Genomic DNA, 27,726 nt, shown 5'->3' on the forward strand with positions numbered 1-27,726 from the left:
CGAGGTGTCGTCTCAGCTCTGGACGCTGGAAGCCTGAGATCAAGGCCCTGGCAGGGCTGGCTCCCTCCGAGGGCTGTGTTCCATGCCTCTCTCAGAGTTTCTGGTGGTGTTCCTGGCGATCTTTTGGTTCATTACCCTGACCTCTGCCTTGATCCTCACGTGACATGCTCCCTGCAGGTGTGTCGGTCTCCAACTTTCCCCTTTCTAGAAGGACACCAGATGTATTGGATGAAGGGCTGCGCTGGTGGCTGCACGTTAACTTGATCGCCTCTGTAAAGACCGTATCTCCAACCAAGGTCACATTCTGAGGTATTTTAAGAAGTGAGTTGGGGGGAGGGGACAAAATGACCTGTAACATGGACTGAACCCTCTCAGACCTGCTGCTTAGGCCCCTTCTCTCTGTCCCTTTGTAGCTACACAGGTGTAGCTCCTTTGCAGAGCCCTGCTCCCTCAAACTTGGGATCCAAGCATCCCCAGTAACACTCCAGGAAGTAGAAACGCTGTCTAGGACGTGCATTTGGACCTAGAGCCCTCTGTAGTAGCTTCCCTAAAAGAACATGAGAAAGAACCTGAATCCCATTTGTTCCAGAAAGTGAATGGGTTTGCCTGGAGTCTCCATCCCTTTTCTAAGACAGAAGACAGAAGCATGTGGCTGGACTGCGCTATTGCCTCAAGGCCCTAAGCTAGTATCTTTTTTTTTTTTTTTTTTTGCATTAAGTAAAATATACTTTGAGTGTAATTCTCTCTCCTTTTTTTTTTTTTTTTTTTTTTTAGAGAAGGAGCGGGAAGGGACAGAGAGAAGGGAGTGGGAGAGAGAGAATCTTAAGCAGGCTTTACACCCAGCATGGAGCCTGACATGAGGCTCGATCTCATGACCCTGAGATCCTGACCTGAGCTAAAACCAAGAATCTGTCGCTTAACTGACTGGGCCACCCAGGCACCCCTCTCTTTCTCTTTAATCAACCAATCATTACAACTTGGTCTGGGGGAGCAAGGGTGAATTTAACAATATTGTATAGCAATATGTTACCTAATGGAAAGAAACCCATTCTCAAATATTATTTTCAGATTTCCTCAGCCAGTGTTGAACATGTGTATTATACTCATAGAATCAGGGAATTTTAGAGCTAAACACACCTGAGAAACCCATTTAACTAAGGAACCTTTAGCAAGAAGAGAGAGTTATTTGCAGTAACGGTTAAGCTGATACTCACCGCGTGCCGGGCATGTGCCAAGCACTCTCCATGGAGTATTTTCTGGCTTTTCCGCATGGCTGGGGAGTCCTGGGGCTGAGGTGGGGATGCAGAGGCTGGAGCTCCAGGGCCAAACTCCTCACCGTCTGCAGTTGCTGCTTAGTGGCAGGGCTGGGGTTTGCAGCCAGGCCTCCTGACTCCCCATCCAGTGGTTGTCCGTTACCCCCCCTCCCCATTGCCTACCCTGCCTTACTCTGTTCACAGTATGCACACAACTGCTAGAACAATTGCTGCTAAGAACAACCGTGACCTTCCGTACACACGCTTGCAATCCCTTGCCTACTGGGAGGCGGCACAAATTCTTCTTGGTAGATACATGGACGGCCTGGGACGAATATTTTTCATCTTGTTTTTTGGACTCCCTTTGTGTGTGCTCCTAGACTCTTCAGCCAAACTTGGTTACAAGCTCTTCTTCTTCTTCTTCTTCTTCTTCTTCTTCTTCTTCTTCTTCTTCTTCTTCTTAGATTTTATTTATTCATGAGAGACACAGAAAGAGGCAGAGACACAGGCAGAGGGAGAAGCAGGCTCCTTGCAGGAAACCCGATATGGGACTCGATCCCGGGTCTCCAGGATCACGCCCTGAGCCAAAGACAGACATTCAACCACTGAGCCACTCAGGTGTCCCCCAAACTCTTCTTTAAAAGAGGCCTGCCTGTTATGCCCTTGCCCAAACTGCCCTCCAGGCCTTGACCGCCCTCCCCAACATTGCTTGAGTGTAGTCTAAACCTTCCTTCTCTGTGCATTTTTTTTCTTGTTCTAACACTTGTGATTTTCTGTGCCAGAGGCTGCTGGCTGCCTCTCCGCATCCATTCTCCCTTTTCTTCTTTTCAAAAGAGACTCTGAGTTTTAGTGAGGCACGTGTCTCCCTGGGAGGAAGGCATTCCTCAGCTCCCCTCATGACTCCGTGTGGCCCTGTGACTAGTTCTGGACAAGGGTCTGAGCAGAAGCAAGGTGTGCGGAGACAGGTCACACCTAGAAGACCCGGGGTCCCTTCTCTCTCTCTCTCTTCCTCCTGCAGGAAATGCAGACCCAGTGGATGTGTGGGTAGTAATGCCATCTCCACCCGGGGAGATAAAGGCAACACCAAAAGTGACGGCAGTGCCAAGAGTTGGAAAGATTCTGATCCCCAACACAGGGGAGCTGTTACTTCAGTGGCCTGTGCTCAGACCATCGTGTGTGTGAGAGAAATGGTTCCACCTTGTTTAAGCCACTGTCTGGTAATTCTTGGTTCTCTTCATTACAGCAGCTCACCTGCAACCTTGGGAACGCATTCTTGCTTCTTTGACCACCTTGGGGGTCCTTTGTGCTTTTCCCAAGACATTTCTTCAACTTACCACATAACAGAGAAAACTTTGGATTTTTTATTAAGTTTTCATTTTAATCCCAGTGAATTAACATCCAGTGTTACGTAAGTGTTGGGTGTACAATCTAGTGATCCAGCACCTCCCTTTATCACCTGGTGCTCATCACAGGTGCCCTCCTCGAGCCCCATCACCCATCTAACCCATCCCCCGACCCGCCTCCCATCGGTTTGTTCTCTAGAGCTAAGAGTCTGTTTCTTGGCTTATCTTTCTCTCTTTTGGTTCCCTTTGCTCATTGGTCTTGGTTCTTAAATTCCACATATGAGTGAAATCATATAGAAAACATGACATTCTAAGTTAGGTGACACTGTCTTTGAGTTACAGCTCCACCACGTATCAGCTGGTGACTCTGAGCTGCTTACTTAGCCTCTCTCTGAGCTTCGAGGTCCTAACCTGTAAACACTGGTGCTAATGATACCCGGAGTAACTTTCCACTACTCCGGGCTGCCTCTCCAGCGTGATTTCCATCAGCCTGGGGGGACCCTGTGAGTCACTCTTCTCCACTATAGGAAAATACCAACCGCAGAAACCAAAATGTTCACATCTGCTCCTCAGGCACCCTCTCCCACGATGTGAGCTGGAAATGCTGACACATTCTCCAGCTCTCCTTGTGCTACAACTCTGGGCGGGCCGTCACCCCTCTGTTTGTAGATGCAAGGCTATGATTCACCCTTCCTCTAGCCAACTCCTTGCATAAAGAGATTATTATAATTCCAGCTTCACAGCTCATTCTTCAGACACCCATTGATGCTTGCAGTTCCAAGTCACTAGAGGGTCCCACGGTGCGATCCTCTCTGTCAAATCAGTGGGGTCCTGCAAGGACCACACTCCTCCACAGCCTGCCTCACCAACCTAACCTTGCCTCTGCCAAATGGCAGATTGTCCTGTTTTTCAACATTACAATCATGTTAAAGCTCTCCTTGACATTCTTATCGTGTCCCATTTATAGAAGGCTCATCGCTTAGGAATTTTAATTCTCAACACAGGGTGGGATAATTCAGGGGCTGTGCCCTGCAGAAAACTCATCTAACTCCTTATATACATCTTCGACAGTGTCAGTTTTAGGGGTGCTTAACTACAATCTCTCTTTCTCTGCTATCTCACACATGGCTAGTGGTTTCCAAACGTTTTCCATCAAGCACCTCCATCAGTAAATAACGCTGAGCATGCACCTTCCGACATATACATATTTGTTATGTGATGATATATGTACTGCGGTAGTAACATATTATAAACCTAATAAGACACCTATAAAGGCAGATATTAAGGATTATAAGAAATATGTAAGTGGAAGTTCAAATATTTCCCACCCACATACCCAAAGATCGTCTTACACATCTCTGGGTTGCGTATCCCCCGTCTGTGGATACCTCTGAGCTACACATGATAAATTTCCTCACTGACGTGAGGCTAGAGATTCTGTTGTGTCTTCACTACCACATCTCAGGATTTGCAACCGTGTCTGTCACACAGGACACACTGTGTGCAAATGTTGATCAATGAGTGATTCCCAAACCTTTATTTACAGTGTGACTCCTCCTCTCCAACTGTCTACCAGTCTTACCTGTACTTCCTTAGATATCTGAAACAGAACACAGGCCAGGTTGAGCTCTCTGTCTTCCCACCTACAACGTGATTCCCCCCTCCAAAGCAACATCCTTTGCTCTTCTCTGCCTACTTCCTACCTGCCCTCCTGTGGCTAAACTGGCTGAAGCTGAACACGCAACCAGACTGCCTGATTACACTTTAAATTAGGCTCCATGTTATTCAGTCATGAGAAAGAAGGAAATCCTGCCATTTGCAACAACCTGGTGGATCTTGAGGGCATATACTAAAGTGAGATAAGTCAGATGCAGGAAGACAAATGTGGTACAGTCTCACTTATATGTAGAATCTAAAAGAGCCCAACTCATAGAAACAGAGCATGGAGGGTGGTGAGAATATGAAAACTTCTCAATATCTGCTGGCTCTTCCTTTTGCACACTGTGCAATTGGCAGAGGATGATCAGATATGGTTAAAGAAAAGGAAGGTATACAGGGCTATGTGAATATGGAATAACAATCTCTCCCCCCCATTTTATTAGGAAACCGAATGTATCTAGTTTAAGCTACCCTTCCCCATAGTTGTCTTGTTGCCTTATCCACTTAATTTATTGTTGATGCTGACAATAAATGTTTTTGGAGGTAATTTGGAACTACCAATTTGCAAGTAATATAATAAAACATTTCATTTAAAAAAGGAAAAAAAGAAATAGAGTAGGATGGAGGTTGCTAGTGCTGGGTATGGGGAACAGGAGATATCAGTCAGAGGATACAAACTTCCAGTTACAAGATGAGTAAGCTCTGGCGATCTACTCTATAGCTTGGTGACTAGAGTTACCAATTGTTAAAAGTCCCTAAGAGAGATGCTCTCAGATGCTCTCACCACAAAAAAGAAATGGTAATTCTATGACACGATGTCAGTGTTAACTAACACTAGTGTGGTAATCACTTCACAATAGATAAGTGTATCAATGACCATCATACACCTTGAACTTATATATAATAGTACGTGTCAGTTACATCTCAGAAAAACTGGATAAAGTTTAAGGATAAAGTAAAAAATATCTTAGCTGAGCATTCACCATGGTCTGGCAATCCTAAGACATCTGCTATCCAACTTACTCTCCTGACCTTGTGGCTTCTCAAAATTCCTACATCCTTTTCACTTCCTCACTCTCAGCTGAATATTTTCCCGAGGATATAAAAACAACTAGAGAGGACTCCTGGTAGGATCAAGCACCCGTGCCCCTTGTTTTGCCATTTCTCCTCTACCAGCAGGTGGGATGGCACCCATCCCTAAGACAACCCCCTCCACTGTGCTCTGTATTTCATCCCTCCTGCGTAGGCAAGGGTTTGAGTCCTACAATTCACCCCCTCTGTCCCCTGTGTTGTTATATTTCCTTTCTCTATTGAATAATTTCCATCTGTACATAAATATGTTGCAGGAACAAAACAAAGTAAAATCCCCTTGGCCTCTCATCCCCATCCAGCTCTCATTCCATCTTTCTGTACCCTTTAAAGTAAAGATGTTTGTGAGAATCATCTATAGTCCTGATGTTACACCTTGCTGTGTCCAGTGATCAATTCTCAGGTCTCCTCTCAGGAGAATTCTCAGCAGCAATGGGCATGGAGGATCACTCCTTGAAACAATTTCTTCAATTGGCATTTGGAACACCAACCTCTCAAATATATCTTCCCAACCCTTCTTTTTCTTTCATTGGCTTCTCCTCCTTCTCCACTCAACCACTATTATCTTGAGTGAATAAGCATCAACTCTAGACCACCTTCTCTTTCCCACTAGATTCGGCTCCCTGGGGTGGCGATCTCTTTCAAAATCATAATGTCAAACACCTTGAAAATTTTATCTCAACCCAAACCTTCCCTATGAGCTCTGGATCTGTGCAGCTAGCTGTCTTACCATATTTCCTCTTGAATGCTAAATACGCCTGAAACAAAACCTTTGATTCCCTCCTCAGTTGCCTTAGAACCTAATCTTGTCCAAAGCTTCTTAACCTCAGTAAAGAGTGCTAACATTCACATATTTCCTCAGGTGAAGAACCTAGGAGTGATTCTTGATTTCTTTTTTTCCCCACATTCAATCCATCGCAAATCCTGATTTTTCTACCTTCGTATGGAACAAAAAGTGATCTACTTCTCAACATTTTTGCTGCTGTAACCTGACTTTCCACCATCATTGTCTTTTGCTCAGACTACTGCTTTCATTCTTGCACCTCTGAAATTCATTCTGTGCTCTACATCCAGCATTTCAACAGGAACAACAAAAGTCAAATTGCTCAAAGCCACCTCCTGGCTTCCCATCATACTTTGAATGTCACCGTCATGGTGGAATTTGTAAGAATCTAGCTCCTGCCTACGCCCTGATATCCTATGACTTAACTTAGTGACCTTCTCCTTGTTTGTCAAACAAGCATCTCTTCTTTCAGTCTCAGCTTCTTTATGCCCCTCTCCCTGGGTATCTTTCCTTCTGGGTCTTTACAGAGCTTTCCTGAGTTCTAACATCACCTCTTCAGAGAACTGCCACCTGACTCCTGCATAAAATTAACATTCTTCTCCATCTTTTTACCATGCTTTATGTTTTATCATAAGGCGTATTACAATCCAAAATTATATACTATCTCTTTGTTTACTTACTGACAATCTCTTTCACTTGGGCTTTCTCTATTTTGTTCAAAGCCATATTTCCAGTGCCTAGAGTCATGCCTAGTATGTAGTAGGTTCTTAATAAGTATTTGTTGAATGAAATTATATATTTACCTCAATTACCCCAAAAACACTTGGGGGAATCATTCAAGTCTTTTTCTGCTCAAGCTAGACAACCCCCTCGTTAAATCTTCGAGAATCTGCTACTTGATATCTCTCTTTTTAAAAATTCTTTACTTAAATTCAATGTAGTTAATGTATTATATATTATTAGCTTCAGGGGTAGAATTTAGTGATTGATCCGTTGCATATAACACCCAGTGCTCATTACATCAAGTGCCCTCCTTATTGTCCATCACCCAATTACCCCATTCCCTAACCTCTCTCCCCTCCAGCAACCCTCAGTTTGTTTCCTAGAGTTCAGTGTCTCTCATGGTTTGCCTCCCTCTCAATTTTCATCTTACTTTATTTTTCCTTCCCTTCCCCTATGTTCATCTGTTTTGTTTTTTAAATTCCACATATGAGGGAAATCATATGGTATTTGTCTTTTTCTGATTGACTAATTTTGCTTAGCATAATACCCTCTAGTTCCATCCATATCATTGAAAATGACAAGATTTCATTCTTTCTGATGGCTGAGAAATATTCCATTTATATATATATAATATGTATATTTATATATATAAATAATCTTTCCATTCATCCGTTGATGGACATCTGGGTTCTCCCCATATTTTGGCTATTATGGACATTGCTTCTATAAACACTGTGGTGCATGTCCTCCCTCCTTTTTTTAAGATTTTATTTACTTATTCATGTATTCATGAGAGACACAGAGAGAGAGAGAGAGACAGGCAGAGGGAGAAGCAGGCTCCATGGAGGGAGCTTGACTTGGGACTCAATCCTGGGTTTCCAGGATCACACCCTGGGCTGAAGGGGGCGCTAAACCACTGAGCCACCCGGGCTGCCTGCATGTCCCCTTTGAATCACTATATGTTTATCCTTTGAATAGTACCTAGTTGTGCAATTGATGAGTCATAGGGTAGTTCTATTTTTAACTTTTTTGAGGAACCTCCATATGGCTTTCCAGAGTGGCTGCACCAGTTTGCATTCTCACCAACAGTGTAAGAGGGTTCCCCTTTCTCCACATCCTCGCAGATATCTGTTGTTTCCTGAGTTGTTTAATTTTAGCTATTCTGACTGGTGTGAGGTGGTATCTTATTGTGGTTTTGATTTGTATTTCCCTGATGCAGAGTGATGTGGAGCAATTTTTTATGTGTCTGCTGGCCATTTATATGCCTTCTTTGGAGTAATGTCTGTTTATGTCTTCTGTCCATTTCTCAACAGGATTATTTGTTTTTTGAGTTTGATAAGTTCTTTATAGATTTTGGATACTAGCCCTTAAAATCGCTAGAACTTATAAAGGAGTTCAGCAAAGTTGTAGGCTATAAAATCAATGCACAGAAGTCAGTTGCATTTCTATACACTAACAATGAGGCAGAAGAATGAGAAATCAAGGAATCGATCCCATTTACAATTGCACCCAAACACATAAGATGCCTAAGAATAAACTTAACCAAAGAGGTGAAGGAACTGTATACTGAAAACTATAGAACACTCATGAGAGAAATTGAAGATGACACAAAGAAATGGAAAAAACATTCCATGCTCATGCATTGAAAAAACAATTATTGTTAAAATGTCTATGCTATCCAAAGCAATCTACACATTCAATGCAATCCCTAGCAAAATGCCATTAGTGTCTTTCACAGAGTTAGAATAAAAAAAATCCTAAAATTTGTATGGAACTGAGAAAGACCCCAAATAGCCAAAGCTATATTAAAAAAGAAAACTGAAGCTAGAGGCATCACAATGCTTGGCTTCAAGTAGTATTACAAAGCTGTAGTCATTGAGACAGTATTGTACTGGCACAAAAACAGGCACACAGATCAATGGAACAGAATAAAGAACCCAGAAATAGGCCCTCAACTCTATTGTCAACTCATCTCTTCAACAAGTGGTGTCGGGAACATTAAAAAGCCACATGCAGAAGAATGAAACTGGACCACTTTCTTACATCATAAGAATAGAAACTCAAAACAGAAGAGAGACCTAAATGTGAGACAGGAATCCATCAAAATCCTAGAGGGGAAGGCAGGCAGCAACCTCTATGACCTCGGCTGCAGCCACTTCTTGCTAGGCACGCCTCCAAAGGCAAGGGAAACAAAAACAAAGATGAACTATTAGGATTTATGAAGATAAAAAGTTTTTACACAGCAAAGTAAACAGTCAACAAAAACTAAAAGACAACCAGTGGAATGGGAGAAGATATTTGCAAATGTCCAGTTAATGTATCCCTTAAATCCCTCCCCTTGCCACACTCAGTCACTGCCGCTTGGCTCAGCCATCTTCAGCAGTTTTACTGAAGCAATCTCTGAAGCCCTTCTTCCCAGCTTCCCCCAGTTCTTTCCCCAGAGGTCTTTTTATTTTATTTTATTTTTTTTAAAGATTTTATTTATTTATTCATGATAGTCACACAGAGAGAGACAGAGAGGCAGAGACACAGGCAGAGGGAGAAGCAGGCTCCATGCAGGGAGCCCGACGTGGGATTCGATCCCGGGTCTCCAGGATCGCGCCCCAGGCCAAAGGCAGGCGCCAAACAGCTGCGCCACCCAGGGATCCCTCCAGAGGTCTTTTTAAAACGTAACTCCAGGGGTGTCTAAGTGACTCAGGCAGTTAAGCGTCTGCCTTCAGCTCAGGTCATGATCCCAGAGTCCTGGGATGGAGCCCTGTGTTGGGGTCCCTGCTGCATCCCTCCCTCTGCATCTCCCTAGACTCATGGTTTTGCTCTGTCTCTCTTTCTCTCCTTTTCAAACAATCATAAATCCAATCATATCTCTCTTCTGCTTAATAGCTTTTAATAGCTCCCATCATCTGAAGGAGGAAGTCAACATTCCTTAGCTGGACATGAGCTGGAGTTGGTTTACATTTCCATCTTTGTTTCTTGCCACCACCCTCTCCATATGCATCCTTTCCTCCTGTTGTACCAAATCGACTTGCAGTTCCCAAATAGGCACACTCTTTTCCTTAACACTGTTTCTTCTACTCGAGTACCATCCCTTTTTCTTCACCTAGCTACGTGCTACTTATCCTCTGAGATTAAGCAATGAGCTTTTGAATGTCTATAAGGATTTTCCTCTGTGTTCTCAAAACACCACTATACCTGTGTAGCATTTGTTTCTTTGCTTGCCATGAATGTCTCCTTTTGTCAAAAAATAAATTAATTCATATTGAGCAACTATACATGCTAGGCACTATTCCAAGGACTAGGGATACAATTGGATATAAGACGGTCAAAATATTTGTTCTTAAGTAGAAAAGGGGAGACAGACAATGAAAGTAAGTAAAACACACAGTGTTGTTAGATTATGGGGAATGAAATGGAATAAAATAATTCTGGGAAGAGGTGAATGGAGGCTTGGAGTGGGAGCTACAGTATCAAATAGGGCAATCGGGGAAATGATGTCTGTATAAACTCTTGACGGAAGAGCGAACCATGTGGACCCCTACTGGATGAGCATTCCTGCTTACAAAATAGCAAGTGAAGAGCCACGAACGTGGGAGTGGGCCTGGCCTGCTTTGGAAAAAGCAAGAAGGCCAATATGTTCACCGCACCATCCCCAAGGGGAAAAGAAAGAGGAGAAGGTCAAAGAGTAGCAACAGAGTGCTCCCCAGAGAAAGAGCACGCTCTGACATGTGTCTGAAGGGATTTCTCTGTCTGGTGCAGAATGGAGGACTAGGCTGGATGTATGGAGATCAGTTAAGAAGCCTCTGGAACCGTCCAAACGAAAGGCTGTGGTGCCTCGGCCCAGGATGGTTGTCTCCACTAGACTGGGAATGACTTGAGATGTGGGACAACTTCCATTTATGCTTTAATCCCCAGCTGCTAGCACAGTGCCCAGCACATAACACAGCAGGCACTCAAAGGCACTGAATCAACGAATGAACCAAGTTGTCCAATCAAGAAACCAGAGCTCCTGAAGCCGGTACTGTTTGTTTTCCTAGGGCCAGATTTTGCAGGATTCTGTTTCCAGTGGGCAAACTTTGTTTTCTGTTTTTCCTAATTAAATGGCCCGTAGGCCACATTTTGAAGACAGCGTGGGTGTTTGCATGGAGGCCAACATAACCAAAATCTGATTGTGAAATTGTTTTTTAAATTATGTTTGGGCATTTGAAACATGTTTTCTCAAAAAAAAAAAATTAAATAAAAACTATACATTTTCAAGGCAGGCTGCCTCAGGTAATCAAGTACCCCCAGAACCTAGGTGTATCTTTAGAATACAGCCAAAACTTGTTCAGAACCTAAGTTAGGCCTCTGGCTGTCAAACCCCATCTTTCTGGTTCTAATTTAAAGATCAAAAAAGAAAAGGCATTTTAAAACAGATCCCAAAACAATATTTAGATAAGCTAATTGGGAAGGATTTATGAATATGTGGATTAATTTTTCTAAGAAAGCGAAAGATACAGTGAGATGTTGGGGGGGGCAGGTAGTGAGCAGTGTCTTAAACTTACTGTGAAAGTGGGTGATTATTTGACCTTTCAGAGTTGTAAGGCCTCAGTGAAAAAATGTACCTAAAATGTCCAGCACCAAACAGAGCAGAGTGGCCCTCGAGAAATGTTTCTCCCACCTTGCACCTTTCCTTAAAAATTCTCCTGGCTCATTTGCCACAGCGCGAACATTCCTCATCCATTAGACTTCTCACGCCATGACAAGATCACTTCTCTAACCTGGTAACAAGTAGGGTGGCAACGTGACCTTTGTAGGCCTCTTCCTCATAGAATATTCTAATAATATCCTGGTGTAACTTTAAATACTTCAACACTTTATTCATTTGTTATTTTAGGCAAAATGTGATAGATATTCCTAGACCCTAGAATTTTCTGTTTGCTTTTTTTCCCCCCTGCGGTAAGATAAAAATAAAAGCATTTTTAACCCTTAAAGCTTATTTATTTTCCTTCTGATTTTAAAAGTCATGAGACCATGGTGTGGGCCCTGAAAAGGGGCCCCAGGTGCTATGCCTAATGGATGAGTGGTCCAGAGAGAAAGAGTGAAGGGGTCTCCAGTCTATGGGAAGTTTCCTCGTTCCCCAAATGGGTCTCCTCAGCTCCCTGACCCTTCAATCCCTTCTAGAGGGCTGGCAAGAGAAGGGACAATATAAGATTTGTCCCCTGAAACTGATGGAAAACAAAGAGGCAGTCTGTGACAGGGTCGGTGGACGTTAATGTGAACCAGAGCACGGGCTCCGTCTAACGAGGAAATTAACTATTCCCAGGCACAAACGCCCAGGCCTGGTGCAAGTCTTGCCCCGAGGCCAACAGTAATGAATGCGGAGCAGCCCTTCCAGAGTGGCCAGGAAATCACCAGCCCCCCCAACCCCACCCGAGTTCAGGGGCCTCCAGGTCATGCTCACGGGAGCCAACGCAAAGATTGGCAAGCAAAACCAAAAAACCGAGCCTGCTTTTGGGGGACAGGTGATTCCTGGACCACTGGGGAGTGTTGAAAAGAGATTAATTGGCCAAGGAATGGGGGTGGCAGTGGGGGTGCTACTCTACCCACTTTTCCTACAAGTGTGGGCTACTCTCAACATCTCTAGGGAATGTCACCAATTAGTGCTTGGGTGGAGAGCCAGTTTGGGCAGCAGATTCTGGGAATGAGCTAGCCCTAGTCACCTTCTTTTCAACCTTCCCAAAAGGCCTCTGCAGGTCTCTTCTTTACCCTGGAGGATGAGCCCTGCTGACCTACTAACATTCTTCTTAACTGGGCTCTTTTCCCAGTGTCTGGTGGATGGAACAGTGAAGAAATAACTCCTCTTGTCATTTGACTTCAGCCTCTTTGTTTTATTGTCAGTTTATTTGACAAATGTTCACTGAGGTCTGACTCCATACCAGACTATTCTAGGCACTTAACGCAAGGCAGCAAACAAAATTAAGGCTCCTATCCTCCTGGAGCTGATGTTTTGGAGGGGGAAACAGACAAGAAGCAATAGCACAGGGCACCTGGGGGGCTCAGTGGTTGAGCGTCTGCCTTCAGCTCAGGTCGTGATCCCAGGGTCCTGGGATCGAGTCCCGCATTGGCCTCTCCAAGGGAGCCTGCTTCTCCATCTGCCTCTCTCTCTGTCACTCTCTCTCTCTTTCATTCCTTGTATCTCATGAATAAGATAAAGAAAGAAAGAAGGAAAAAGAAACAATAACAACACCGTAGCTTACCATCTCTAGGGTGGCTACCCTACAAGATCCATGTGCCACTAAAGACAGGTAGGAAGAATGCCACTAATCGCTATCAGTCATAAAACACTTCCTGATTGTATGTACCTTAGAGTGTGGGAGGAAAAATTCACACAATTTAGAATTGATTAGATATGGTAAATAAACTATATAGTGTATCAGAAGGTGATTAGGAGGGAAAAACCAGAACAGGCAAAGGAAGTTTGGGAAGGCAGGGGTGATACTCAACAGACTTGAAAGAGATGGGGCCCTTCAGGGTTTTTTTTTAAGACTTCATTTTTCATAGCAATTTCAGGTTTACCATAGAATTAAGAGGAAGGGGCGGGGATCTCCCATGGACCTCCTGCCCCCACACATGGAGAACTCCCCAATTACCAACAACACTCACCAGAGCGGCACGTTTGTTCCGAGGAGCTACATCGACACAACATGATTGCCCAAAGTCCATCATTTACCTTAGTGCCGTACATTCTATGGGTTTTGACAAATGTAGAATGGCAGGCATCCACCGGCATCAAACATAATTCCACTGCCCTAGACAACCCCCCACCCCGCCCCGCCTATTTATCCCTACTCTCTGGCAACCACCACAGTATGGCCTTTCCCAGAATGTCGTATCGTTGAAATTATATAGGATGTAGCCTTTTAGGATCATCTTCTTTCACTTCGTAATACGCCTTTAAGGTTCCTCCCTATGTTTCCATGGCTTGATAGCTCATTTCTTTTTAACGCTGAATAATATTCCACAGTTTTTTTGAAAACAGCTTTATTGAGGTATCCCTTACATACCATAAAATGCAATGAATTTTAATGAATTTAAATGTACAGAGTTATGCAAACATTACTGTCATCCACATTTCTTTCTTTCTTTTTTTTTTTCATTTTTTATGGTAGGAGGAACCCTTAGGATGAGATTTACCCTATTAACAACTTCCAAGGACTGTGCAGCATTGTGAACTGTAGGCATCATGTTGTACAGCAAATCTCTAGAACTTATTCATCTTGTATTAAGTGAAATTTTATGTTTATTGAATAACAGCTCCCTGTTTCCACCTCTCCTCAGCCGCTGGTAATCACCATTCTATTCTCTCTACGAGTCTGACTGCTTTGATTCTTCATATGCATGACATCATGTAGCATTTGTCCTTCTGTGGCTGGATTATTTCACTTAGCATAATGTCCTCAAGGTCCATCCATGGTGTTGCATACTGTAGGATCGCCTTCTTTTTTAAGCCTGAATAATATTCCATTGTATGGATAAACCACGTTTTCTCTATCCATTCATCCAGCAGTGAATATTTAGATTGTTTCCACATTTTGGCTACTGTTAATAATGTTGCAAGGAACATGGGAGTATGAAAATCTCTTCAAGATCCTGATTTTAAGTCTTTTGAATAAATACCCAGAAGTGAGATTGCTGGATCATGTGGTAGTTCTCTTGTTAATTTTTTGGGGAACTGCCGTACTGTCTTCCATTGTGGCTGCATCAGTTTACACCAATGGTATACAGGAGTCCCAATTTCTTCATCTTCTTACCAATATGTGGTATCTATCTATCTATCTATCTATCTATCTATCTATCATTTTACCCTAATAGGTGTGAGTTGATATTTTATTATGGGTTCGATTTTTCATTTCCTTGATGATTAGTGACACTGAGTATCTTTCATGTACCAATTGGAATAGTGGCTATCTACTGAACAACTTTACACTCCATGAGGGCACAGATCATTGTGGTCACCATCCTGTTCCTGCTGTTAAAGTTTCTGACACATGATCAATACATATTTCAGGCAAAAAAAATTTTTTTGAATGAATCAACTACTGTATGCAGGCACTCCACAGATATTATTTCTAAATTCTTATCAATGCTCAGAGGTAGGCATTACCATCCTCACTTTATGGATGATGAGACTTTGATCTGGAAAGTTTAAGTAAGCCTCCTGAGCTCACACGGCTTGAGTCCTTTGATATAGGACTCAAACCCGGGTCTCTCTGATGTTACCATACAGGCCCTTCTTCACTTCACTAGTTTCTCTGCTTTTGTCCATTTTGATATCCTTCTAGCACACACACACACAAAACAGAAGCAAATTGCGACATCAGGCAAGCAAGACCTGTAGGCAAAAACCAGACTCAGAGAAATCAGAATGAAGCCTCCAGGAGCAGGGCACCGGGGTGTCGCAGATGGTTGAGCATCTGACTCTTGATTTTGGCTCAGGTCATGATCTTAAGGTCATGGGCTCAAGCCCCATGTTGGACTCTGTGCTCCAAACAGAGTCTGCTTAAGATTCTCTCCCTCTCTCTCTGCCCCTTCCCACTGCTCACTTGTTCTCTCTCTCTCTGTATCTCTCTCTCAAATAAATAAATAAACCATTTAAACAAAAAAAGGTGGGGGGGAATCTCTGGGAACAAAATACCCCACCTATGGCCTGGGAGCCACTGCATTTTGCAGAGCTAGGAGCTGTCCGGCTTATTATCTCAGACCTCACGTCTTAGCTGCCTTCACTTTGAAATCTATTATTTGAGTGAATCAAAACTCCTTGCCTAAAAAGAAATAATTTTTAATAAAAACACTTTAGCCTATTAGTTTAACCCAAACTGGCAGCAAAACTGTTAAAAATAAACTTACTGTGATATTTTATGAAGCACAAGGCCAAGTAATGATGGATGTGGAAATCTACCACAATCTTTCCAGGACTTAGCGAGACATCCTATGTATAGAAAAACATCTTGGGTAAAACCTGTTAAGCCAATATTGGCTTAATGCAAAATCACAACTAATTTGAAACAACTGGTTTTTTTCCTTAGCCAATTGGCTAACCTAGTGTTCTTCAATGAAAACAACAGAAAAATCCAAATTCAAAGTCGATTTCTCCCCCAAGAAAGCTATGTTTCATATTAACAAGGCTCTGCTGGAAACCACTCAGGCTGTGAGCTGGGGTCTCTGTCACTACCCCAAAGTGGGAGGATTGTCCGTGTGTAAGCAAAATCCTGAAAGACTTGAAATTTTGCTTTCAAACATGAGGGGATAATTAAACTTGGTCTGAATGAACCAACCTGTGGAAAAGCCCAGACAGAGATCAAAATTCACAAGTTCCTGAAGTCCTTTGTTGTTTTGTTTCGTTCATGACTCGCTCAGAGGAATGCTCAGAATGGGTCCTACGTATGAGAAGCCCGTTCTTTTTTTTTTTTTTTTAAGATTTTATTTATTTGTTCATGAGAGACAGAGAGAGAGAGAGAGAGAGAGGCAGGGACAAGGCAGAGGGAGAAGCAGGCTCCATGTTTCATTGCAGTACAGCATCCCATTGTATTGGCATCCCAGAGTTTGCTTATCCATTTTTGTGTTGATGGACATTTGGGTTGCTTGCAGTTTTGAGGTATTATGAGAGAAGTGGCAGTTACCAGCCAGGGTATGGTTGGCAGTGCTATGGACCAAGTGGCATTCCCCCCAAATTCTCATGGTAAACCCCTAACCTCCCAAGGTGGCTGCATTTGGAGATAGAAGCTTTATAGAAGTAATTATGGTTAAATGATTTCATAAGGGCGGGGTCCTGACCCGATAGGACCATAGGACATAAGAGGAGTGTCTGCTCCCTCTACAGATACGCACAACGGTCTGTGAACACACAGCAAGAGGACAGCCATCTGCAAGCCAACTCACACACGCAGATGATGTATAAGTAGGCTGGAGACTAGAAAGGGACAGAGAGACTTTTCACCCCAGGGTAATGGGAATACTCTGTATCTGGATCCGAGTAACAGCTGCATGGGTGGATACCTAGGGAAACAGATTTATCAAACTGTCCATTTAAGATTTATACATTTTTGTGCATGTAAATTTGACTTAAATGGGAAAAAATAGGCCTTCTTCCCCTTCTTAATTGTCTGAGTCCATTCAGGCTGCTACACAGAATCACAGACTGGGTGGCTTATAAACTATAAAAAGCTCATTCTCACAGTTCTGGAGGCTGGAAGTCTGAGACCAGGAGCCAGGATGGTCCCGTGAGCGCCCTGTTCTGTCCTTGCAGCGTCCTCACATAGAGGAAGAGGCCAGGATCTCTCAGGAGCTTCTCCTACAAGGGCACTAATCCCATTCGTAAGGGCTCCACCCTCCCTCTGACCTAAGTACCTCGCAAAGGCCCCACCTCCCAGTACCTCTCAGTCACCTTTGGGGGTTAGGATTTCAACACATGAATTTTGGAGGGACACAAACATTTAGACCATACCTGGTCTACCAAGGGAATCTGTGGTTCAAAAAGATAACCATACAGTCTTAACACCCTTGAGCGAGCCTGGTGTGTAGTGGGGAATGAACACATATCAGTCATTGCTCACATATTTATATACATTTTTGCACGTCAGAAACAACCCCGGGAATTTGGCTGGATTCAGACCCAAGCCCGGGTGACGTCAGGCCAGGCGCCCTTCCCTAACCACCCTAGATGTGCAAGTGAACTGGCTCGGCTAAGGGGGTGTGCCCAAGGACACCCTGAGGGGTGGAGGTGGGGCGGTTCTCTGGGCACAGGGCCTGAGTCACCACCTCTGGGGGAGCAATCCTGCTGTGCTGCCCTGTAGGAAGGGAGCCGAAGACACTGGAAGGAGCCAGCAGCACGGAAGCCAAGGGCTCTGAGAGAGGAGCCAAACAAACAGCCGGGCAGCCCGGCCAAGAACAACAGGAAGCTCCCAGCCGCACCCCTGCTCCCTGTAGCCCGGCCTGCAGACCCAGGGTTATTTTCTCCAAAGGGCCTTCTGCACATGTTACATAAACAAAACCTCCATTGACTCCAGTTCTAGGCCTGGCCTAAAATAGCCCACAGGCTCCACCCTCCCTCACCAACTCCCCGACCCCAACACTCCAGCTTCTGGGTCACCCCTCATGGTCCCCAGGGTGGGTGAGCTGCTTGCTCGGTGACCACACCTGCGGACCTCACTCTCCTGTGTCCCCAGGACCTTTCCCCTCAGGGTTTACTCTCCCTGACAGGCCGGACACAAGGCGTCCCTCTACGACCTTTGAGGACCCCTGGGCCAAAGGACATGTCTCCTCTCACCAGTGAGGCAGGAAGCAGGGCCTGAGGGACAGCTGGGCTGGCCAAGCAGGAGACACGAGAGGGCCCGACGGGGGGTCTCTTTCTCTCCTCTTCTTGGTAGGATGGACTTGGAGTGAGATCCCGAGAGCAAACTTTCCAGGAAAGAGCACAAGCCTCCTCTGTCAGGGTTTCTTTTCGAGCTGGATTTGGTGATGGAACCACCCTGCTCCTAGCTCTTTCTGGGAGGCCCTGCGAGTTTCTTTGACCCCCATTTATAGCTCGTCTTCCTTCTGCAGAAAACCATTCCACTTGTGAACATCTGGAGACGTGCAGATCTCTGACACAGCACGGGGTCACCCTGCCTGGGCTCTACTCCTCCCACACAGGCCCCGGAAAACCTATGATAATCTCCCCCCAACCCCCCCGCCCGGCCGCCTGCGCTCCCCCAGAATCTCAACTCATAAAAATAACAAAAACAACATCTACAATTCAGAAAAACATTTATGTTAAAAGTTTACCATGTGCCTGATAGCCCGCTAAGCATTTTATGTTTTATTTTATCTAATCCCCATTGAGCAGTCCTATGAGCTAGATGCAATTATTATCTCCAGATTACCGAACAGTAAACTCTGGTTGAGAGCAGTTAGAGGACCTGTCAAGGATGCACCGAGGTGGAACACAGACCTCAGTCTGTTGGGCTGGTTTTCATGTCTTAGCCTCTGCATCACGTATCCCAGGGAAAAAACCAGTAGGTCTTATAGAACCTCTTTTTCCACAGCCTTCCTTCTTTCAAAGTCTAAGCTACTCTGCCTGTTACCAATGTAGTTAAACATAAGATACTGACCAATTAATTATCCAACCAGTATCTTCCGGGCACGATGCAATTTAAGTCTATACCAGGCCAACAACAACAAAAAAGTATGAATACGTAATAGGTGAATATTTAGCTCTTGTTTTATTAGTAGTTATACTTCGGTCTCGAGAGAATCTTCTACTCCTCCAAGTTGGAGATCCTCAAACCAGGTCTCTAGAGAGAGTCTAGAAGGCCTGCAGCCTTGAGGACTTAGGGTAGGAAGCAGGGGGAGCATACGGAGAGCTGAGAGAGACCTCACAGGAGCCAAAGGAGAGGTCTGCACTCAGGCTGATTGGCTCGAGCCAGGCTGTGGAGATACCGTGGGGGTACTGATGGATCCTCAAAACACTGGCATTCTGAGGAATTTGGTTCAGAGCCAGTCGTGTTCACTCTGGTGGCCTCTGTGAGGCTGGTTCGTTCCATGGTAGCTCTAAGATAACCCCCAGGCCTGAGGCTGTCTTGTCCACGGACCAAGTCAAAGCCTTCATTTATTTCTAGAAAAAAAAATCCCTAACTCTCTGGGTTCCCACAATTTTATTCTCTATTCGTTTGTTTTATCCAGCCATCCTGGGAACATTTCTTGAGCATCTACTACGTACAAGGCACAAGGGGTGTGGAGATGCATGGAGAAAGAATGCAATACTGTCTTGCATTTCAGAAGTTCAAGCTCTAATGCAGGAGATGAAAAGAAAACAATGTGGTTCAGAATGATAAGGGAAGCCATAGATGTAACCGCAAGCTTGGAAGCCCTGGGGTGGGGTGGGGGGCTCCTGACCCCCTCGTGGGAGGTCCTGGCGATGTGCATGATTGTGCCCGAGTGTGCCCAGGCTGGCCCCTCAGAGGGAAGGAGGGAGGGTAGGGATTTACAGAGGCTTCCAGAGGAGGTTGTTGGGGACACTCTCTTTCTCTTGCTGCTTCTTTCCCTGTGGAGACCTTCCCTAGACTACCACTCCTGGGCTCTGGCCAGCCCATTATTCATCTCCCAGGGGAGGACAGATGACTTAGCTGATGCTGAGTTCAGGAGAGGGAACCGTGGCAGTGTGACTCAGCCATTTCCTGGTGGGGACCCTTCCGTTCTGCTCCTCCGTGCCATAAACTTCATAGAAGCAGGCCTTTGCCGGGAAGGTGCCGCTCGTGGCTGGGTAAGTTGAGCAAGAGAGGAGAAATTGGAACATCCACTTGGCTTACAGATGTAAGGCCTCGCTCTCCGGCCTCGCCCTCATCGGCATGGTCATCTTGCTCTCCACTGATCTGATTCCTGGGACAGGGAAGGTGGACGTGAAGAGGTTTGCAACGGGGTGGACCTGCCGCGGTGGTCCACTCCACGTGCTGGACGGGGACCAGGGTGACCCCGAGCTCTGCAGAGGGAGGAGGCACTTTTTCAGGGATTTTCACAACCTCGTCCCCTGTTTCACAGCTTCCTATTGACCCACGTCGGCAGCAGGAGAAAAAGAAGAACACACAGGATGAAATCTGGATTGTCCTTCTTCTTAAACGTAGGTGGCAGGGCAGCCTCTGGTCCAAGACCGGAGTTGCCACCGAGGTCCCAGATGAGACTCTTCCGGATGCCTGCCTTCCTTTGGGTCCGTCTCTATCTTGGAAGGGCCACTTTTGTCAATGTGTTTTGGGTCCCCTTTCTGGAACACCTTTGCCCTGGTGTTCCTCATGCTTGTTGGCTTCCCGAGGAACTGAGCTCAGGATCATACTTGTCCCTGGAAGAAAAGGCTGTCACTGTATCATCCCTGGCCTCTTGGGAGGCCAGTCAGAATTACCGCCCCTTCTTTCTCAGACGACAAGTTGCTGCAGTGCAAAGAGGGATCTAAGGTGGCCGACCACTCAGAAAGGACTGGCAAAGCCCCAGAGGGTCCCACGCACGCCCCCCTCAGGGTTCTCACATCAGACAACACCCACTCCTTCTGGATTCTCTCAGCTGGGTTCCTCAGTTGGTAGCCACACGGGTTCTTTTCTCCTACAGTTTGAGGGACACTGAAAACTTCAGGGTGACGAACAGCCCAGTAGAGGGAGCTGTGTTAAACAAATTCTCCAAGCCGAACAGGAAAAAAAAAAAAAAAAAAAAGCTTGCATTTAACCAAGCAGGTGGCCCTGTGTGTACTTTGGAAACTCCATCTATCAGTGGAGTGGTTGCCTATTCGAAAGCTCTGAGCTAGAGCAAAACTTTTGCAAGGTGGTATCTTGGGTTTTATGGGCTGCCCAGGGCCAGGCGTCTTGCTTCCATCAGCAGAACTTGGTTTTGGCTCAACGTGACAGCTGCCACAATCAGACCAGCCGGAAGATTCCATAGGCAGGCCCTGACTCCAGCGTGGCAAAGGAGATGCACAATTCCGCTGAGCCCGCGCTTGCACACCAGGCAGGGCTACTCATGCTCTGTCTCCAGAGGTAGATTTGTCAGAGAAACCTATAATATAACAGTTTTATTAGTGACAGGCTTTGAGGGCAGAGGTTGAGAAGTGATGCAAAAATATTTGGAGCTTGTGTTCATTCGATCCACCTAACCCCCCGTGGGGCCTAGGAATAGGCTAAATTCAAATCCAGGGCAGCCCCCGGTGAAGAGTTTCAAATAAAACTCTGTGACCAAGACAATTGCGGAGTGTGGAAAATACCATGCAAAAGCAATACGGGTGTATTTGGAGTCACACGAGAACTACCAACGTTGATCGCAGGTGATGAAAGATACCTCTGGCAGAGACAAAGCCAGGGACACTGGCATCTTTGAGGACCCACAGTTGCTCACAGGTTAAAAGTACAAGCAAATCTTTGGGGAAATAAGAAGGAAACAGGATAATACATGAGGGCTATACATGAGAAGACCTGACCATATGTGTTGGTTTGGTAGGGCTGCCATAACAAAATCCTACAAACAGGTGGTTTAAGAAACGGAAATTTATTAAAAAGTAAAACTAATTTTAAAAAAGTAAAAATACAATTAAAAAATTTATGGGCTCCTGGGTGGCTCAGTCGGTTATGCATCTGCCTTCTGCTCAGGTCATGATCTCAAGGTCCTGGGATCGAGCCCAGCATCAGGCTCTCTGCTCAGCAGAGGGTCTGCTTCTCCCTCTCCCTCAGCGCCTCCTCCCGCTCATGCTTTCTCTCTTTCAATATCTCTCTCTCAAATAAACAAATAAAATCTTGAAAAAATTGTTTCATAATTCTGGAAGCTGCAAGTCCAAGATCAAGGTGTTGGTAGAGATGGTTTCCTCAGAGACCTCTTGCCGTGGCTGGTAGAGGACTGCCCTGTGGCCATCTCTACATGATCGTCCCCTTGTACACTAAACCCTTCTTGTATTTCCCCTAAGAACATGAGTCATGTTAGATTAGGGCCCACCCTACAGCCTCGTTTTAATGAGTCACCTTAAGGACCTTAGCTCCAAATATGGCTATAGTCTCAGGTACTGGTGTTGGCGGCTTTGACACATAAATTTGAGAGGCTGGGGACATAATTCAGCTCATAACACCATGAATGTCTATGACAAAGAAATTGTACTGATTACCATAAACAATGCCAGGTGTTAAAATGGATAAATCTGAAGTATTAAGGTTTAACACAAAGCATTTATTTTGCATCCACATCAGAGTTCATTTCAGAGGTTGTGGGATGACCAGACAAAATGTGGTCATCTAGGAACCTAGCCACCATCTCCAGCACATGCTGTGCCCAAGGACACTCCTGGGAGAGAAGGCAGGAGCAAAGTGCGAAGAAGACACATGGCTCTTAGCGGCCTTGACCCAGAAGTGACACGCCACTTCCACTGACATTCCATCAACAAGAGCTGGTCTTTCATGCCCACGCAGGTGAAAGGGGCCTGAGAAATGTGTTTTGTGTCTAACCCAGGAGGGGAGTGAGCTAGGTGAACATCTAGTCAGTTGCTGCCACAGGAAGAAACAAATCTAAAGTCTAGAGATGGGCCAGTTTTTTTGGGAGCAGTCACCAGGTACTAGAGAGTCAAGCAAATGTGCCTGAGGATAGAAGTACTGAAGGACCCCTCAAGGTTTCCAAGGCCATGATGAACCTTGGTCCAGGTGGAGCTCCCCAGCCTTTTCACATCGTGGCACACAGAGAAAGGGATGAGTCTTACATTCTCTGTTAGACTATGGGTGAGGACATTCAGGCCCAGAGGTTTAGGAGGCTCCGACCACTCCAGGAGGCCGCGTGGCCATCATGAAGCCTGAGGATCATATACCAATCACCTGCCTGCAACATAGTAGCATGCTGTGCCTTACCTAGCGGGAAAGTTGTGGTTTCCAGAATGAAGCAGGCTAAATGTACATCAGAAGGTGTACTCTGTGAAGACCAAAACCTATTGTCACCATCATGGGATAAAACCAGAGACTGAAGCCAGGTGCTGTAAAGCCAAGGGAAGCAGAATCATCCTGAAAGACTCTATGGGGTGATAAAGTACCGAGACCACAGACTGTCGCTTCATCTGGAATCCACATTCAGAGTGGGAGGGTCCCTCCTGGTGAGGAGGGCTAGTGAATTGGACTATCAATTATATTTATAGCAACTTTTCTTTTCCTCTCCTGAAGTCATTAACTGGGGAAACATTACAAAAGAAGAAACCCAGACATGGACATTAATACCTGTCAGAAAACACAATGAAGGACTCTGGAACAAGCTAGAGAGCTCAGAAATAAGCCCATGCATATAGGGTCAATTAATTTATGACAAAGGAACCAATAATATACAATGAGGAAAGGACAGTCTCTTCAATTAATGGTGTTAAGAAACCCCAGATCATATTAAAAAAGTGTAAAACTGGACTGCTAGCTTACACCATACACAAAAATCAACTCAAAATTGATTAAAGAAGTGAGTGTAAAACCTGAATCCATTAAACTCCTAAAAGTAAATATGGAAAAAAAAAAAAGAAAATATGGGGGCAGGCAGGGGGTGGGGTAAGATCCTTGATATCGGTCTTAGCAATGATTTTTTTTTAATTTGACATTTAAAAAAGGCAATAAAAGCAAAAATAAACAAGTGAGACCATATCAAACTGGACCGCTTCTGCACAGCAAAGGAAACCATCCACAAAATGAAAAGGCAACCGGTCAAATGGGGAAAAAAAAATATCAGTGAATCATTTATCTGAAAATGGATTAATAGCCAAAATACACTGAACGCATACAACTCAATAGCAACAACAAATCCCATAAAACATTGGCAGAGGAACCGAACATCTTTCCAAAGAAGAGATGGCCAACAGGCACGTGAAAAAGTGCTCAACATTATGAACCATTAGGAAAATTCAAATCAAGCCCATTGTGACATGTCACTTCTCACCCCTTCTCACCAGAACCGCTATCAACACAAAGACAAAAGAGATAACAAGTGTTGGTGAGGAAGTGGGGGAAGGGCCAACCCTTGCGCATTGTTGGTGGGAACGTGAAATGGTGCAGCCACCGTGGAAAACAGCGTAGAGCTTCCTCAGAAATTTTCAGATAGAATTATCATATGATTGGGCAATTCTAGGCCTGGGTATATATATCCAAAGGAAGTGAAACGAGATGTCAGAGAGATGCCCACCCTCCCACGTCCATTGCAGCATTGTGCGCAATCGCAGAGATATGGGAACAACTGTGTCCATCGGTGGCTGAAAGAAGACGTGATGCGCGTATACGATGGAATATTATTCAGCTCTGAGAAAGAGGAAAATTCAGCCCCTTGCCACGACATGGATGGACCTTGACAGCGTTATGCTGAGTGAAATAAGCCAGACAGGGACACCTGGGTGGCTCAGCGGTTGAGTGCCTGCCTTGGGCTCAGGGCCTGATCCTGGGATCCAGGATCAAGTCCCACATCGGGCTCCCTGCATGGAGCCTGCTTCTCCCTCTGCCTGTGTCTCTGCCCCCACCCCCCGTGTGTGTCTCTCATGAATAAATAAATAAAATATTTTTTTAAAAAAAGAAAGAAAAGAAAAAAAAAAAAAAAGAAAGAAAAGAAAGAAGCCAGACAGAGAAAGACAAACATGACATTGCCGCATGCTATCCCTTACATGTGGAATCTAAAAAGAAAAGTCAAACTCACAGAAACAGAGTAAAAAAGTGGTTGTCAGGGCCTGGGGGTCGGGAGAAATGAGGAGAGATTGGGAAAAGGGTACAAACTTTCAGCTATGCAATGAATGAAGTCTGAGGATCTAGTGTAAAACACGGTGACCCTGTATTGCACAGCTGAAATCTGCTAGGAGAGTAGAACGGCAGTGTTCTCACGCACACACAAAGAGAAATCTGTGAGGTGATGGATGTGCTGGTTAGCGAGACTGGGGAACGCTTTCATTATCTTTAAATATACTTTAAATATTATGCTTTAAAAATTAAGCTTTAAATATCTCAGAACTTTATTTGTCAATGACACCTCGATAAAGCTGAAGTTTTTTTAAAAAAAGGCGTGTGGTGGCGGGGGACACATACCAAAGAAGAAACCAGTTTCTGAGCATCGAACACAGTTTCAATGCTAATAAAATTTATGCATGTGGTCTTTGGGTTTGGCTTAAATCGTCTCCACCTCTCAACTAACAAATATCTAGCCTTATCTATTAAAAAATTCATCTGATGTCCACAAATTGTGGGAAAATGTAGTCCGATCCATCACGGCAGAGAGGCCAGTTTAAAAGCTCATATGCTATTGAGGGGCATTGCACTGAAGGAAATCAATTTACATCCTTGTGATTATTGTATCATCAAAGAATCTTTGCAACGTTATCAACTCTGCACATCTTAAAATACAAATGCCAGGTGGCACTTAAAACTGATTTACAGTGTACTCGACGATTTAAATGAGGTTTTTGCCTCCAAACCAGCTCTTTCACAGAAATCATTCTTGCTTTCCACAAAGTTATGAAAAATATATTGGAGAAAACTCGTATTAAGATTTTTAAAGCACGCAAATAGCTTTCAGGGTAATATCCAAATCGTTTGTCATTTCCTGTCTCCGTGTTCATCAAATATGGGAACATTTAACCACACAGGAAGAAGTTGGTGGATTTGGAAAGTTGCTGAACTCTCTTATTTGAATCAATCCACATTGAACACGAGCAGTTTCTTTATTAGCAAGGGAAGGATAAACTCAGCTTCTGCTGAGTGGACTATGGAAGAGAAGTCCCTCTGAGCCCAGTAATCCTGGAACAAATGAATGACTCCAACAGAAGCCCCAGGAGAGAAGGGGTTCCTGGGATCTGGAAGGCCAGCCCACCCGCAGAGCAAACCCCTGATGTCCACAAAACCCGGCCTCCAAGGATTGCTGACTCCTGAGCTCTGTGCACCCATGGGGGTGCAGGAGATGATTTGGGGGAGGTACAGAGACCAACAATTTAATTTTAACAGCAATGTATTTAAATCAACATCTGCCAGAAAAAAAAAATACATCCTGCACTATTAAACCCTGATTTCATCAAAACCACTACCTAGAATGAAAGTATTTAAATTATAAGAAAGAATATTTAAGTTAAAAAGATATTAAGTACCATTGATCGTCATTATTCATGGATTCTGAATTTGTGAACTTGCCTCCCTGCTAAAATGTACCTGTAACCCCAAAGTCGATACTCACAGCGCCTTTGGGGTCATTTGCAGACATGCGGAGGGATGAGAAATGGGAGTGCCCAGCACCCCTTCCCAGCTGAGGCTGGACAAGGTGACAGCTCTGTGGTCTTTCTTCAGCTTCCATACTTAAGACAAGTGTCCTTTCTGTGATCTATTTAGGGCCACGTTTTTTGGCATTTTTGTGCTTTTCATTTATCTGCTACTTAAAACGGTGTGCAGGCATGGTCCTGACGGGCCGGCTAATGGTCCTTCATGCAAGAAGGTCGCAAGGAGCCTTACAGGGAAAATACCTGCACTAGAGAAGCTTTGTCCAGGTCTGAACGCAGTGTGGTTGGCCAGGAGTTCAATGCTAATGAATCAACAGCATATATTTTTAAAGGTGTCTTTTTTCTTTTTTTACTGTCCTAAATTATTAGGTAAGAATTTTACAAACATGGGGCACCTGGGTGGCTTAGCAGTTGAGCATCTATCTTTGACTCAGGGTCTGATCCCAGCGTCCTGGGATCAAGTCCTGCATCGGGCTCCCACAGGGAGCCTGCTTCTCCCTCTGCCTGTGTCTCTGCCTCTTTCTTTCTCTATGTCTCTTATGAATAAATAAATAAAAATCTTAAAAAAAAAAAGAACTTCGCAAATATTACATATATCAGCAGGTGGAGCTAGAGGGTGTTGCACCTTCTCCATGCCAGAGTGGCGAGAGCCTCCAACAGTGTTGTAAAACTTGTGACCCCTTCTAAGGCCACGGCTGTGGCCGCCTGCAGCTGTCAGCCCTTGCATCTCCCTGTGCTGGTGGATGGGTCTGGTGATCCACTGGGTGTCAGGATTTCTTCTGATGGCTTTATGGAATGGATCGCTGAGGGTAGCCTCAAAGAATCTGTACGGGGCTGGGCGTTGGTGGCCACCATGACCTACGCAAGTCTGATATGTGACATACCCTTGCTTGGCTTTGTACCTCAGTCCACATGCCTTACTCCGCCTAGTGGGGTGGGGGGCCCTGTGGAGCAGAGAGCTGGTGGTACTGGCAGCCCCGCATCCTAAGAAGAAAGTGCATTATTGCACTGGACCCCTTCTTCCTCCATAGCTCCTCAACGCACTTGTAAGTGCCCATCGTGGCCGACCTCTGAGCTGCTGGCTGCTGCTGGCCAGAAAGGGTTAGAGGCACACGTAAAATGACGCCAGCTATTGAT

General features: G+C 44.8%; 1 protein-coding gene and 1 pseudogene across 1 annotated transcript; one reads left to right on the forward strand and one right to left on the reverse strand.

The window, feature by feature from the left end:
• The first annotated feature begins 16 nt into the window (after positions 1 to 16).
• LOC144283649 (uncharacterized) lies at positions 17 to 22,244 on the forward strand. The gene is made up of 3 exons (XM_077848033.1): positions 17 to 309; positions 19,548 to 20,127; positions 20,403 to 22,244. The coding sequence occupies exons 2-3, from the start codon at positions 19,609 to 19,611 to the stop codon at positions 20,973 to 20,975; spliced, it is 1,092 nt and encodes a 363-aa protein (XP_077704159.1). The 5' UTR covers positions 17 to 309; positions 19,548 to 19,608; the 3' UTR covers positions 20,976 to 22,244.
• LOC144283023 (large ribosomal subunit protein eL15 pseudogene) lies at positions 22,176 to 27,647 on the reverse strand (annotated as a pseudogene).
• Positions 27,648 to 27,726: the final 79 nt, after the last annotated feature.

This window comes from Canis aureus, chromosome 14, assembly GCF_053574225.1.
Source record: "Canis aureus isolate CA01 chromosome 14, VMU_Caureus_v.1.0, whole genome shotgun sequence".
Lineage (NCBI taxonomy): Eukaryota > Metazoa > Chordata > Mammalia > Carnivora > Canidae > Canis > Canis aureus.

Coding starts and splice junctions, on each gene's coding strand:
- LOC144283649 (XM_077848033.1), top strand. CDS start 19,609: ATGGAGAAAGAATGCAATACTGTCTTGCATTTCAGAAGTTCAAGCTCT. Junction 20,128..20,402: donor AAGGTGCCGCTCGTGGCTGG/GTAAGTTGAGCA, acceptor CCTGTTTCACAG/CTTCCTATTGACCCACGTCG.